This window comes from Cololabis saira, chromosome 14 (genome assembly GCF_033807715.1).
Source record: "Cololabis saira isolate AMF1-May2022 chromosome 14, fColSai1.1, whole genome shotgun sequence".
In the NCBI taxonomy this organism is placed as follows: Eukaryota; Metazoa; Chordata; class Actinopteri; order Beloniformes; family Belonidae; genus Cololabis; species Cololabis saira.
The window spans coordinates 7,198,216-7,212,714 of record NC_084600.1 but is presented as its reverse complement, the minus strand read 5'-3'; the positions used below and the strand labels follow the sequence as shown (position 1 = coordinate 7,212,714).

General features: G+C 44.8%; 1 protein-coding gene across 1 annotated transcript in view; it reads left to right on the top strand.

The window, feature by feature from the left end:
• The window catches only part of LOC133459517 (actin-binding LIM protein 3-like), a 69,152-nt gene that overhangs the window by 16,192 nt on the left and 38,461 nt on the right, over nt 1-14,499 (top strand). The window contains exons 3-7 of the mRNA XM_061739535.1: nt 9,376-9,559; nt 10,359-10,471; nt 11,257-11,383; nt 13,775-13,868; nt 14,307-14,394. Coding sequence (XP_061595519.1) covers nt 9,376-9,559; nt 10,359-10,471; nt 11,257-11,383; nt 13,775-13,868; nt 14,307-14,394 — 606 coding nt within the window. The remainder of the gene's footprint in view (nt 1-9,375; nt 9,560-10,358; nt 10,472-11,256; nt 11,384-13,774; nt 13,869-14,306; nt 14,395-14,499) is intronic.

The window sequence follows — 14,499 nt, the reverse complement described above, 5'->3', positions numbered from 1 at the left end:
TTCCTTCTGTAACCACAGGCGCTGTAAACGCTTGTACATGGATGTTGGTCACTAACACTTGGCCCGACCTTCAAAATCCTTATAAGCCCAAGATCCCTCCAGAGAGGCAAAGCCTGAACAGCCTGAACAGTTCGGCTCTGCTTCTTAATAGCTTTCTGTTTAGTCAAAATTGATTAATATGTAAATGTAGGGTGAGAAACGCTGAGATGGACCGGATCACAATAGTCAAGCGTGTGTCACTGAATCTGGTGGACACGGAGAAAGTAGGAACAAGTGCTAAAATCAGCCCCGGGGATTAGGGATGGGCGGTATGGACTAAAACATTTATCAGGATAATTTCTGGCATTTATCCCTATAACGATAAAAAAAAATACTAATACAAAAACATCATCAACGGGAATTAATTTTTCTTTCTTTCTTTCTTTCTTTCTTACTTTCTTTCTTTCTTTCTTTCTTTCTTTCTTTCTTTCTTTCTTTCTTTCTTTCTTTCTTTCTTTCTTTCTTTCTTTCTTTCTTTCTTTCTTTCTTTCTTTCTTTCTTTCTTTCTTTCTTTCTTTCTTTCTTTCTTTCTTTCTTTCTTTCTTTCTTTCTTTCTGTTAGGTCTAACACAGCATTAAACAAGTTCGTAGCCAAAAGAAGACAGAAAGACTACCATGGAATGGGTTTTTAGCGCACTCCTGCAGGAGGGGGGAGAGCAACAGGAGTGCAGGGCAACTGCCCTCATTGAGAACTCCTGAGCTTCCCCAAAGATCCTCCCTCTAGAAGATGCTTTTATTAAGAAACTTTGACAGGAAATGATCATATAAGGACAATGCATAGTAAACAGTAGACAGTAGACAATGGGTAGTGGACAATGGGTGGAAGTGATAACGTATGATTGAGTCCTGACATTACAGTGGTCACCTGTCACCAGGACAGTCCAAAACCTGAGTAGATCAGGAAGCGGCTGATGTGGCTTCTGTTAGCCAAGCATGTGACAGTTTCACAATGACAAAACAAGTTCAAAGGTTGATTTACCTGACAATTTCTTTCTTTCTTTCAGGCTCATTTCCTTCCTTCCTTCCTTCCTTCCTTCCTTCCTTCCTTCCTTCCTTCCTTCCTTCCTTCCTTCCTTCCTTCCTTCCTTCCTTCCTTCCTTCCTTCCTTCCTTCCTTCCTTCCTTCCTTCACGTACGTTGTGCGTGGATTTAACGCAGAACCATAAATCCGGCTTTACACAAAAACGACATCAACGGGAATTAATCGTTTTAACAGCGAGATGACAAATTCTTACCGTGTGGAATTTTTTTGACGGTTTATCGTGAACGGTAAAATATGGCCCATCCCTACCGGGGATGCCTCACCTCTATATGTTGTAACAGTGATGCACAGTTTCCATGCGAGGAGATGGTGTGTGTTGCAGCAGCAGCAGCTGTGAACAGCTTCAGTAGCAGGCGGCTAATAAAGGTCAGGCTGGCATTTCAAAGTTACGACAACGGATTTGCCACAGAAGAGACAGAGAAAAAAAAAAAGTCAAGACAAGTTCCAACCTCAGAAATGATCAGTTAGCTGTTGTCTTTGGGATAAAAACAAAACCACATCTGTGTTGAAAGTCATCGTTTTGGTTGACATCTGTCCCACAATTCAGCACTGCATGTGAAATCAACTGAATGACAATCATGAGCACACGGGGGGTTGGGGCGGAAACATCCCGAGCATGTTTCCTTTGATATTCTGCAAAGACAAAGAGAGCCATCTGTCAGATTAACATCACACAATCAGTCCTGCATGTTTGTCTCTTACAACATGATTGTGAACATCTTAATCCATCACCCTGATGCTGATAACTCAGACACTCCTCTATTTGTCTGAATCAGCTGCTCGTGCGGCTGGAGAGTGCAGTTACGCACCTGACTTCACATACTTTAGAAAACAGCTAGTTATTCTTCAGTGCTGTACATTTGTGTAGTTCAGTTTATGGATGTTAGATTCTCACAGACTAGGATTGAATAATATCACTTTATATCTTCTGTTAGTACTTCTTGTAAACCGCTGAATAGTTTTCTGCCAGATATTGTTGCCTATTTTGTGTGTCGGCCTCTTCGGTTTTATGGAACACGTCTGCTTATCATTCAGAGCTTAAGAGAAACATTGTCCGTTTGTTTGCTTCATGAATCTGGATGTCCATTAAACTCATACTTCACACTGTTAAAGAAAGTGAGCTGGACCAAAGTTTATTGGGCTCATCTTTTCTGCATCTTCATGACTTCATTAAGCTCTGCTCTTTAGAGCGTGTGTTTGTGTCAGCCTGTATTCATATGTGCTGTGTTTTATTCTATTTTAGCTTGTTTGTGTTCACCATTTATTTATTTATGGTTTTGGGACTTTGGTGAAGTTTGAGTCAGAAGCCTTCCTCATTTTTCGTGTTTTAAGGGGTTTTGGTCCTGACCTACTGATCCTGTTTTTATTTCCTGTTTTACTTTAAAACTTTTTTTCTAGTGTGTCACTATCTCTGGTCTACTGTGTTTTAATTATCTTCATGTGTATTTTTATCCCCTTGAGTGTTTGCCAGTGTCTACCTGTGTCTCATTCCTCCCTTGCTAGGCTGAATGAATCCTCCCGTTCTCCTGTCGTACTTTCCAATGATGAACCTCCAAACACACACGTGTCTGTCCATATCCCTGCCTGTCCAACTCGCTGTGTCTCTGTAATTGTCTCAGCCCTTTGTTAGTTCTGGGGTTGCCTTTTGATTTATACTTTTGGTTGTTGGTGTCCAGCTTTTGGTTTAGAATAAAGGACTTTGGGAAGCAGAAGCACATTTTCTGAAGTTTATTTTTAAGTTGTCTTGACGCTTTTTCTGTGTTAAGCACCTTTAATTGCATTGTAGTTAAAGGGTTAGGGTTAGGTATCTATGCAGTATTCTTGATTTTGCATCGGGTATTGATAAATGATAATAATGGCTGCACACCGGGTACCATGTGGGCGTGTCCACAGGTTTACGCTGGTCTTACTGTGTTTGCCCATATGGATTTGAGTGGGATCTGGATTTTAAAGGTCCTTCTAAGCCCTTGTTCATCCAGTACACCTGTAATGGGCCCCACATGTTTCGCTCACTAAGGCTGCCGGTTTGTGGCCCTTAAAGGGGACCTATTATGGCATTTAATGTATATTTTAAACAGGCCTTGAATGTCTTAAAAACAATCAAAAGCTTGTTTATTCTACATAAATCAGAAATTCAGCCTCTGGGCCATGTCTTTATTTTTACCGTTTCTAGCCTCCATTTTCTGTGAGTGATTCTGAGGGGCGGGGCTATGATAATGAAGCTCTGTGCTGATTGGCTGCCTGAATGATGTGTAGCAGGGGAGGGAACAAAGCCTCTCCGGCAGAAGAGCAGCGGCTCCGTACACTATTAAAGCGTTTCCCATGCGATGCGATCGAACTTTAGTGACAAAATCAATTCCATTGCTTTATTTTCTATTGGACTGTCCTAACTGGCCGCGAGTTTAACGGTTTCAGTGTGGACAGAGAGCATCCGATGTCACGCAGCTCGACGTGATAGTCGGACGCTCTCATTCAGTTACACGGTGTAAATGGATCTTAAAGCCTGATTTACGGTTCTGCGTTAAATCGACGCGTACCCTACGCCGTAGGCTCTGCGTTGGTGTAACGCGGAACCATAAATCAGCCTTTAGTCACCTCGTCTTCACACAGGAAGATTTTTGATGATTCCTCCTCATTTCATATGTTACAAGACAAATGAATCATGTTAACTGTAAATAAATCACAACACTGAATTTTCACAAATGGCAACTTTATTGTTAAAAAATAAAAAATTACATGTATTGACTATTGCTGGCTCAAGGAAGGACCGTGCGTCTTCTGAAGGTGTCGTTGAACAGCTTCAGGTGCTTGGAAGATCTGAAACCATGAACAGAAATAGATGTATTACGGTACTAATAGAACTCCGTAACACGGAGTAACACCGGAGCTAAGCTAAATACTTAGCCTATGCAAAGATCATACTTGTAGACAAATATAAATAACATAAGAAATTAACGTCACTTACCGCTGACTCGTGTGCAGTTGCCGGGTCCGTACTGTTGGCACTGATCCTTTTATGAGGGTGTGAGGAACCAGAGTGGCCTCCCCACGTACAAGGGGACAAGGCAAAACTGGACCTGGGTGATGAGGTGTAAAAAAAACCTTGCAGAGCGTAGAATGCCAAAAAAATAAGGCTTTTTATTCCATGTAAAAAAAACACATACAGGCGGAGGGCAAAATCAGCATTCCAAAAAAGAAGGCACAATGGGGCATAGCCTCCCAACAAGCTTCCTCCATTTCAGCAGACCCCCTTCTGGTATACAGCTGCTGTTTATAAACCCAGGCAGGGTGGAGAGGTTGATTGGACACAGGGTTGCCACAATCAGTAGAACCAAGCACACCTGCGTGCTGCTCCCCCGCAGACCACGCCCAATCCTCCACTCTGCCACACACATTGAAAAAAAAGTCCGGTGATGGTGAGAAGGGGAGGGGTTGCTCACTTTCTCACACTTCCCTCCCCCTCTGGAGTCTCGCCAACCCCGTTGCGAGACAGGAAATCAGCCACTTCCTCCAGTTGCCGGCCGCTTCCTCCCGGTTGCCGGCCGCTTCCTCCCGGTTGCCGAGGACGCTTCCTCCCGGTTGCCGAGGACGCTTCCTCCCGTTTGCTGAGGACGCTTCCTCCCGGTTGCCGACCCCGTCCTGCCGGTTACAAGCCGCATTCTCCCGGTTACAAGCCGCATCCTGGTCACCGGGTCTCCCAGACTCCTGGTGACCGGGTCTCCCAGACTCCTGGTCACCGGGTCTCCCAGACTCCTGGTCACCGGGTCTCCCAGACTCCTGGTCACCGGGTCTCCCAGACTCCTGGTCACCGGGTCTCCCAGACTCCTGGTCACCGGGTCTCCCAGACTCCTCCCGGGTCAGCCTGGGGCCATCCATTCTTCCCCAGACTTGGCCAAACCCACGGCCTCGCTTCCCACCTCTTCTCTCCAGTTTTTCAGGTGGCGCCAAAGATCCCACTCCTGACACCAAATGTGAGGAACCAGAGCGGCCTCCCCACGTACAAGGGGACAAGGCAAAACTGGACCTGGGTGATGAGGTGTAAAAAAAACCTTGCAGAGCGTAGAATGCCAAAAAAATAAGGCTTTTTATTCCATGTAAAAAAAACACATACAGGCGGAGGGCAAAATCAGTAATCTAAAAAAAAGGCACAATGGGGCATAGCCTCCCAACAAGCTTCCTCCATTCAGCAGACCCCCTTCTGGTATACAGCTGCTGTTTATAAACCCAGGCAGGGAGGAGAGGTTGATTGGACACAGGTGTGCCACAATCAGCAGAACCAGGCACACCTGCGTGCTGCTCCCCCGCAGACCACGCCCAATCCTCCACTCTTCCACACACATTAAAAAAAAGTCCGGTGATGGTGAGAAGGGGAGGGGTTGCTCACTTTCTCACACTTTCCTCCCCCTCTGGAGTCTCTCCAACCCCGTTGCGAGACAGGAAATCAGCCACTTCCTCCGGTTGCCAGCCGCTTCCTCCCGGTATCCGAGGACGCTTCCTCCCGGTTGCCGAGGGCGCTTCCTCCCGGTTGCTGAGGACGCTTCCTCCCGGTTGCCGAGGACGCTTCCTCCCGGTTGCCGAGGACGCTTCCTCCCGGTTGCCGAGGACGCTTCCTCCCGGTTGCCGACCCCGTCCTGCCGGTTACAATCCGCATCCTCCCGGTTACAAGCCGCATCCTGGTCACCGGGTCTCCCAGACTCCTGGTCACCGGGTCTCCCAGACTCCTGATCACCGGGTCTCCCAGACTCCTCCCGGGTCAGCCTGGGGCCATCCATTCTTCCCCAGACTTGGCCAAACCCACGGCCTCGCTTCCCACCTCTTCTCTCCAGTTTTTCAGGTGGTGCCAAAGATCCCACTCCTGACACCAAATGTGAGGAACCAGAGCGGCCTCCCCACGTACAAGGGGACAAGGCAAAACTGGACCTGGGTGATGAGGTGTAAAAAAACCTTGCAGAGCGTAGAATGCCAAAAAAATAAGGCTTTTTATTCCATGTAAAAAAAACACATACAGGCGGAGGGCAAAATCAGCATTCCAAAAAAGAAGGCACAATGAGGCATAGCCTCCCAACAAGCTTCCTCCATTCAGCAGACACCCTTCTGGTATACAGCTGAGGCACACCTGCATGCTGCTCCCCCGCAGACCACGCCCAATCCTCCACTCTGCCACACACATTAAAGAAATGTCCGGTGATGGTGAGAAGGGGAGGGGTTGCTCATTTTCTCACAGAGGGTAAATGTTTATGCAAAACCTAATTTCTACTGTCCCTCGCTGTTCAGCAGCCACCGCTTCTGAACAATGGCGGACGCTCCGTCTGACTCTGGTGGAGTTAGTTGTGGGCGTGGTTTCAGCAGCGGAGTTAGTTGTGGGCGTGGTTTCAGCAGCGGAGGAGACCGAGGCGTGGTTTGCATTTTGCTTACGTAACGAAAATGCACAAATCTTATTGGCTCGTAGAAGTCACATGACACTGGAAGAATCCTCCGGGCGGGGAGAACAAACCCTGCAGAATTCAGTTGCATTCTTCCTTCTCTGAGTTGTCAGGGTGAGAGGAGACCACTTTATATATGTTAAAGCAAGAGAAAACCTGTTTTTCATAATAGGTCCCCTTTAAGAGTGAAAGCATCAGGGATCCACGTCGGTTGCCCTTTTAAAGCCCAAGCCCACTCTGGATCTAAGCAGCCCACCTTTAATCTAGACGGCAGCCACATGAACGTGCTCACTGGGTTGTTACTCATTGATGACATCACATAACTGAAGGCATCCTGCTTGCAAAATGTGCACGGAACAGCTATGCCGTAAAATCGCGATGTTATTCTACTGTTTTATTAAAGCCTGTCAAAGCTTTTCTGTTTAATGGAAATTAACTGAGTCATGTTTGGGGCTTTCAGCTTGTAAAAGGGAATATTTGAAAGGGAGTACAGTTGTTTTAACCTCTGTGCATCTCCTTCAGCTTTACTTGACACTATCTGTCTTTCTCTCTTACTGTCGGAGCCTCTTAACGCTCTGGCTCTGATCAGCTCAGATCCATTCACTCTGAGTTTAGAGCCATTAGCGTAATTACAGAGCAGACACTCAATTCCCTGTCAGATATCTTGATCCGTTGGCTGCCTTTTAGATGTCCAACCTACACTTTCATTCAGGTTGTATTATCGTGCCACTCTCTAAAATGCAGCCTCTAGCGTCATTGACTCTGCGCTCTACTCCACTGATTACGATACGTTGCAGTGCCACATACATGGTACGCTGGCTTGTGTGAAGCTGAACTGTCGCTGAAACGGCCCTTGGACTTTATTTATTTTTGAGACATGCATCATGAGCTATTTATCATTACGTGATTTTTATCAATAAATAGCCTTTTAAATAGCACATTAGGGCTTTAAATGCACGGAAACACAGCTGATGGAGGGGTCGAACTCCGTCCAGCAAGAGCAAATCATGGTTCAGCTCTTTTTAAAAGTGCCTAACCAACCTGCAGGGGAGCAGCCACCTCACTTTAGCACAAGTGGACCTGAAACAATCATCTGGCTGAATGACTTTGCATTTGCTTAATAAAAGTCATACATCATGCTGTCAGGAGGACGTATAGTAAACAAGGTGTGCACGCTTTTTCCTTTGACGGTCTGCTACAGAGCAGTGCGTCCATTAATGCATATAAGATTATCTAGTTTGTACGAACTCAAATTAGCAGTTATCACTACCATAATATAGAAATAGAAATGTTATAAGCCCCGCAGGTGAAGTGAAGTGAGCCATTTCCATATTTACCGTTTGCTCAGTGCTTTTTTCAAACATAACTTTACAGGTAGGGAGAAGGATTTAAATTCCTGCGGGTTTTGTGGGTGCCTACGGAGCCCCTCTGGTGACATTTGGAAAAAATAAAATAATGCGTGGCCACGCATTAATATCTCGTGGCCACGAGATAATTAATGCGTGGCCACGAGTTATTAATGCGTGGCCACGCATTATTTTATTTTTTTCAAATGTCACATGTTATTACTACACTCGCCATGACAATACTCTTGCTCTTTAATATAAATAGACTATAATTACTGTTATTAATGATGAATAACCATCCCACCAAGGAAGTTGCATCCACGAAGTCCAGACAGTAGGTTATAATGCCATCCACGAGTAAAATAATGCGTGGGCACGAGATACATAATGCGTGGCCACACATTAATAACTCGTGGCCACGCATTAATTATCTCGTGGCCACGTTATCTCGTGGCCATATATTATCAACAGGGTTAAAATAGTTTAGAATTTTTCATTTTAGTTTAGTTTTATTTCGTTTTAACTTTTTATCCTTCAATTCAGTTTTAATTCATTTTTAGTGTGGGTTTGCTAGTTTTTATTAGTTTTTATATTTTCAAAAATGCTTTGTTTTAGTTTAGTTTTTATTAGTTTTAGTTTTGACGTCACGGACCGTGAGGCGTTCAGGTGCCGTAGCTGCCAGTTGGAGATAAACGGCCAGAGCGGAATAAATTGATCATACCAAGAGGCTTATATTGACAGGGACGAAAACAGAGGAAATTATATCTATAATTTCAGTTCGTTTTAGTTAGTTTTCTAAACACGCAATATAGTTTCAGTTAGTTATCGTTTTTGTCTTTTAATTTTCGTTTTTATTTAGTTCAGTTAACGAAATTGTTTTTTCAATTTTCGTTTTCGTTATTTCGTTCGTTTTCGTGAACGATAATAACTCTGCTCTGCAACAGGACCTGTTCTTGTTGCAGAATAACTAATGTTCGGGTCGAGGGACTAATCAGTCGTCTCCTAAAGATAATACGACGGAGGCGGCATTTAACCATCTGAAGTGGTTAAATATTTTGCCGTAGCTGTACATCTTCAGATGAACCGGCAACCATAACGCTGTGCAATATGAGACTGAGTAGTTTAAAATCCAGATTATGGCCGTGACCCCTGAGAGGTCAGCGCTGAGAACAGATTGGACTTAAAAACTCCACCCCCACAAACAGAGCAAATACTCCCTCATGAAACCTAGATGGTAACCGGTTGCTGCAGCGTACCTACCCTCCAACCAGAGGGGAAACCCCTGGAGAAGTGGATTAAGATGAGTATTTGTTTCAAACAAGGCTTACAGCTACAACTTCCTACTCACAGTAGCAGCATGTGATATAACACACTTACTAACCATGTAGGTAATTGTTACAATAGTTGCTGTAACTCATGATTTTTACAGTCATGACTGTTTATCCGAAGCAACAACGATGTCAACACGTGGCACAATTATTTCAGATCTAGGTGAGCCAAATAAAGACCTTCTCTTTGATTGTTCAGTGTGTGGCTGTGACTTGGTCCACGCGGGCTTCTTCCACCACTCGGGCGAGTACATCTGCACCGAGGACTACCAGCGGCTGCACGGGACCCAGTGTGACAGCTGTGACCAGTACATCACTGGAGAGGTGGTGTCTGCCCTGGGGAGGGCATACCACCCGCACTGTTTTGTCTGCAGTGTCTGCAGGTAAGGGCAAAGCTGTCATACTCCATCCATCCATCTGTTTTCTACACCTGTTTTATCCTGTTCTCCCTGCTGGAGCCGATCCCAGCACATTAGGCGAGAGGCAGGGCTGCTGTCATATCCTTAAAAAATATGATAATATAATTCATAGATGCCGAAAGTTCCATTAAGTTTGTATCTTATCACAAAACTAAACTCTTTTGTGATGTAGCTCTGTTTTTCCCTTTTCCATGTGGTTCCCAGCTGTTGATGATCATTGATTATTGATGCCGTGCCCTCAGACAGATAAGAGATCCCAGATTTGCAGCTGAGCCTTCCACCTTTGCCCTCGAGGCACTAACATTTTTTATGAGAATGGATTTCCCAATCATTTAATTGTAAAATGGAAAGAGGATCCCTTCCATTCTTTCCTTCACAAATGTTTTTTCTAACATTTCAATGATTTTCCTCAGGTGTTCATTGATAAACTGCAGATCCCTGCCCATCTGTCCTATCACAGTCTCAGCTTGATGCTCATATCAAATCATGGCTACAATAACCTGTGATACTATGTATTTGTATCATGTGTTTGTTAAATTATTCAAGAGGAAAAGACATTTATCTCTTAATGTTTAATGTACAAATAATATAAAATAGAGCTTCTTATTAATGTCAAACTACAGAAATACTCATTTGTTTCTAATTACCTGGGGAAGGAATTAGAAGTGATTGTATTTTGATATTTGGCTGAAGTGAGAATTTCTATACTACCCTCTCTGCAGTTTATTATATTTAATTTCATCTTTCATGTGCGTGTTCTCAGGAGCCCATTTCCAATCGGAGACAGAGTGACCTTCTGCGGAAAAAAGTGTGTGTGTCAGCAGTGCTCACACTCTTTCAACACTGACAAGCCCGTTAAGGTCCACGGACCAAGCTGTAAGGAACAAACACCCTCACACACTAACATCCCTGCAGATATGCATGCAGGCGTGCTTCTGCAGGCACGTAGCATATTGTAAATTTTGCACAGCTGACACGAAGGATTACACACAACAACAAGCGAGGACTTATCCAAACACAGAAGATTAAACGAGGTGACTATTTTGAGACAACGCTCTAAACTCCGTTGAACAGCCTCTTTGTACCCTGATCATTATCATCAATCAATTAAACAAAGTTTGGTTTCCATTTTTGAGCACAAATAAATAACACAAATACAGAATATCATTTTAACACTTTTTTTCCTCAAACAAAAAACTCTGCATGTTGGATGGACAGAGTATTCTGCACAAGGTCAAATTGATCGCCTGGGTTCTTTGGAATGATAAACCATTTGACTTCATCCATATATTTTGAACAGAGATGTAGATCTTTAAAGCAGATTAAATCTATGAAGCTTTGACTGTAAATAAACTTGATTGGTGAATAATAAAAGTGAAGACATGTATTACAGTAAATGACGGCTACATGGTATTCTGTTTTATCTTGCCTACTGATTTGATTTGGATCTTTATGTGCGACTGTTCCCTTACGCTACGCTGGCTTGGCTCTGGTAGCGCCATCTGGCACGGACAGCATGACTTTCATGAGACACACAGAAGAGACATGAGGAAAGATTGGCAGGCCAGAGACGCAAGGGCAGAGACGGGAGTTGATAAATGCATAAAAGCTCTCTGCAAAATGTTCCTGCGCGTCTTATTGCTGCCTCTCCTCTCCTTCAGACTGCGCGGGCTGCGGCGAGGAGATCAGACAGGGTCAGTCTCTGCTGGCTCTGGAGAGACAGTGGCACGTCAGTTGTTTTAAATGCCGAACATGCGGCCGTGCGCTCACTGGCGAATACATCAGCAAGTAGGTGGCTTGGTCGTCCTAGTGCACAATTCAGCTGTTGTCAAATGGCAAATATGATCCTTTTTCCCCCCAAGAAGTTAAAGGGGACCTATTATGGCATCTAATACCTATTTTAAACAGGCCTTGAATGTCTTAAAAACAAGCTTTTGATTGTTTTTGCTAAATAAATTAGAAATTCAGCCTCTCAACCATGTCATTCTGAGTGGGCGGGGCTATGATAATGAGGCTCTTTGCTGATTGGCTGCCTGAATGACACGATACACCGCTACGAAAAAATGGCGGAAGCTCCGGCCGGCGGAGTAACCCTGCGTTCACACCAGCCCCCGGGTCTGGCAGTCAGAAGGCGCGCCAATTTTTTCCAGTGTCCAGCCGCGGTACTGCAACAAAAAATCCCATGGGGCCCAGAAAGCTTTTTTCCCATAGACCGCAATAGTAAAAGAGAAGCCTCTAAAACTGTTCACAGGAACCTCCAGCTGTAATCCCCGGCAATTACTAATCTTTGTATTCTATATTTTTAAGTCATGGACTTTATATCTGTCAAAAATGTTTTATAACGGCCAGAAAAGTCAAAGAAAAGTCTCTTTCTGGGCGTGACGTCACGGCTGACGTCACAGCCGTGTCCGTGCATTCATGGATGTATTATATTAATATATATTATGTAATTATATTATATTAATACATTAATAATATATGTAATACTATACATGTAATAATATACATTAATTAATATATTATATTAATACATATTATATTAATATTCGCGTCATTGCCCCGGGGCATGATGGGAGGCCCCAGAGCATCATGGGAGGTGACTCAACTGCGCATGCTCTATGGGCCGCATAACGCGGAAGTAAACCCGGAAGTCAGGAACCTTTTCAGCGTATGCGCTGAGTGAGCAAAATGCATTGAAATGAATGGGCGGCCATTTTCAATTTCCCATCCAGTTTTATAATAGATCCATGGTTCACACTGAAAGCGTCACGGGCGTCATAGGCGTCCGGCTGCCATTCATTGTCTATGAAAACGGGCGTCGAGAAGCGGTGGGAGCGGCGGGAGCGGCGGAGGCGGCGGGACCGGCGGAGGCGGCGGAGGCGGCGCGTCAATTTGTAGTTGAAAAATCTGAACTTTATGCAAATGAGCAGCGGCGATGCCGAGGCAGCGTCCAATCACAGACCGGGATTCCCGATGCCTCAATGCAGATTGTACTTTCATGTAGACACAAACGTACACTCAGTCATATGCGTACATGAGCAGAGCTGTCACTAACACACTTATTTTATCAGGAATTCATATATTTCATCCAGCAAAATGACATTTTTGCTGATTTGACTGCCGTTTTTACCTGAACTGCTCATGTGAAACACGTATCTGATGGGTGAGGAGCTGGATGGTCCCAACGATTTTATTTGCTACATTGATCCAATGAAAAATAATGAAAACCCGTGCTTATTAATCACAAAACACAGGTTAAACATCATGACCAAATCCGCTCCGACCCGGTGTGTCTGTGATCAGCGCAGAGACTGCAGCTTCGCCTGAATTATGGTTCCGCGTTAAATCGACGGCGTAGCCGACGGCGTAGGGTCGCGGTGGGGTGTGCGTCGCCGCGTACCCTACGCCGTCAGTTCTGCGTTGGTGTGACGCGGAACCATAAATCAGCCTAGGCGGATTTATGGTTCACCGGGAGCAAGGGCTCTGGCAGTTGATGTCGATCCAGGACCAAACTTGTAAAGGAGCATCAAACTCACTCTTATCTACGCGGAAATAACGCTGAAATATAAAGAAGGCTTCCCAAAGTGTGATCCATGGTGAAATAGGAAACTGAAGATGTGCAGCTATATGTGTAAGCTGTTCCCACTGTTCCCTCCAGTTCTGCAGCAGCTTTAGCCCCGCCCACCGTAGCGTTAGCCCCGCCCACTGCAGCTTTAGCCCCGCCCACTGCAGCCGTCGACAGTACATGCCGCTTTCAGTGTGAACGCTCCAAACAGCGAGATGCTGGAGTCAGGAGATTTTTGACGCTTTCAGTGTGAACGCAGGGTTAGTTGTGGGCGTGGATTCACCCATCGCTCCTGTTGTGACGTCACAACAGGAGCAGAATCTTATTGGCTCGTAGATCCACATCACACTGGACGATCATCCGGGCGGCTGTACAGACACTGCAGAATCTGGTTGCTTTCCTCCTTCTCTGAGTTGTCAGACTGAGGGGAGACCACTTTATATATGTTAAGGCAAGAGAAAACCTGTTTTTCATAATAGGTCCCCTTTAACATTTTCTGATCTGAAAAGCCACTTTGAAATGTGAATGTCCATCCTTAGACAGGAGAAGTAACAGCAGAGCGTTGGCACAAAGCCGGGAGCTGGAGTTAACTAGCTTCTTCATGTTCCATGCAGAGATGGGATACCCTACTGCGAGGCTGACTACCACACCCAGTTTGGGATCAAGTGTGACAGCTGTAACAGGTACATCAGTGGCAGAGTCCTCGAGGTGAGAGCATTTATTCCTGTACGTGTACATAATGCTGCGTAAATATGTCTATGTGCTTCACATAAATGGAAACAACAGTGTGGATGTGCAAAGTTACTGACCATGTGTGTCTGTGCGAGCATGTGTCAGAGATGCTTCTATAAAAAGCTGCACGAAGGTGAAGTCGTTTCTCTTCAAATGACTGAAATGTTGTCTGGTGATGAAACGGCTTCAGAAATTCAACAAAGCAACGCTCTTGGCTTTTGATCGCGCCTTCCCTCATCTGTCACCTGCATTGTTTTTTTATGTTTCTTCATCTCTGTTCATTTTTGTCAACTGCCTGTGGTTCTCAGTGCCTAATTCCTTTCCCTTCCTTTCCTTTCCTTTCCTCTCCTTTCCTTTCCTTTCCTTTCCTTTCCTTTCCTTTCCTTTCCTTTCCTTCCCTTCCATGTCCTGCAGGCTGGAGGAAAGCGCTACCACCCCAGCTGTGCCAGGTGTGCCCGCTGTCACATGATGTTCTTGGAAGGAGAGGAGATGTACCTTACAGGTAAGGAGGAAAACCACACAGGCCTGCTGAAGAGTGTTTTCAAGGTTACGTACTGTTGCAATAATCCGTGGTATCCCAATAAATAGTTTTTCATTATTTATAGAT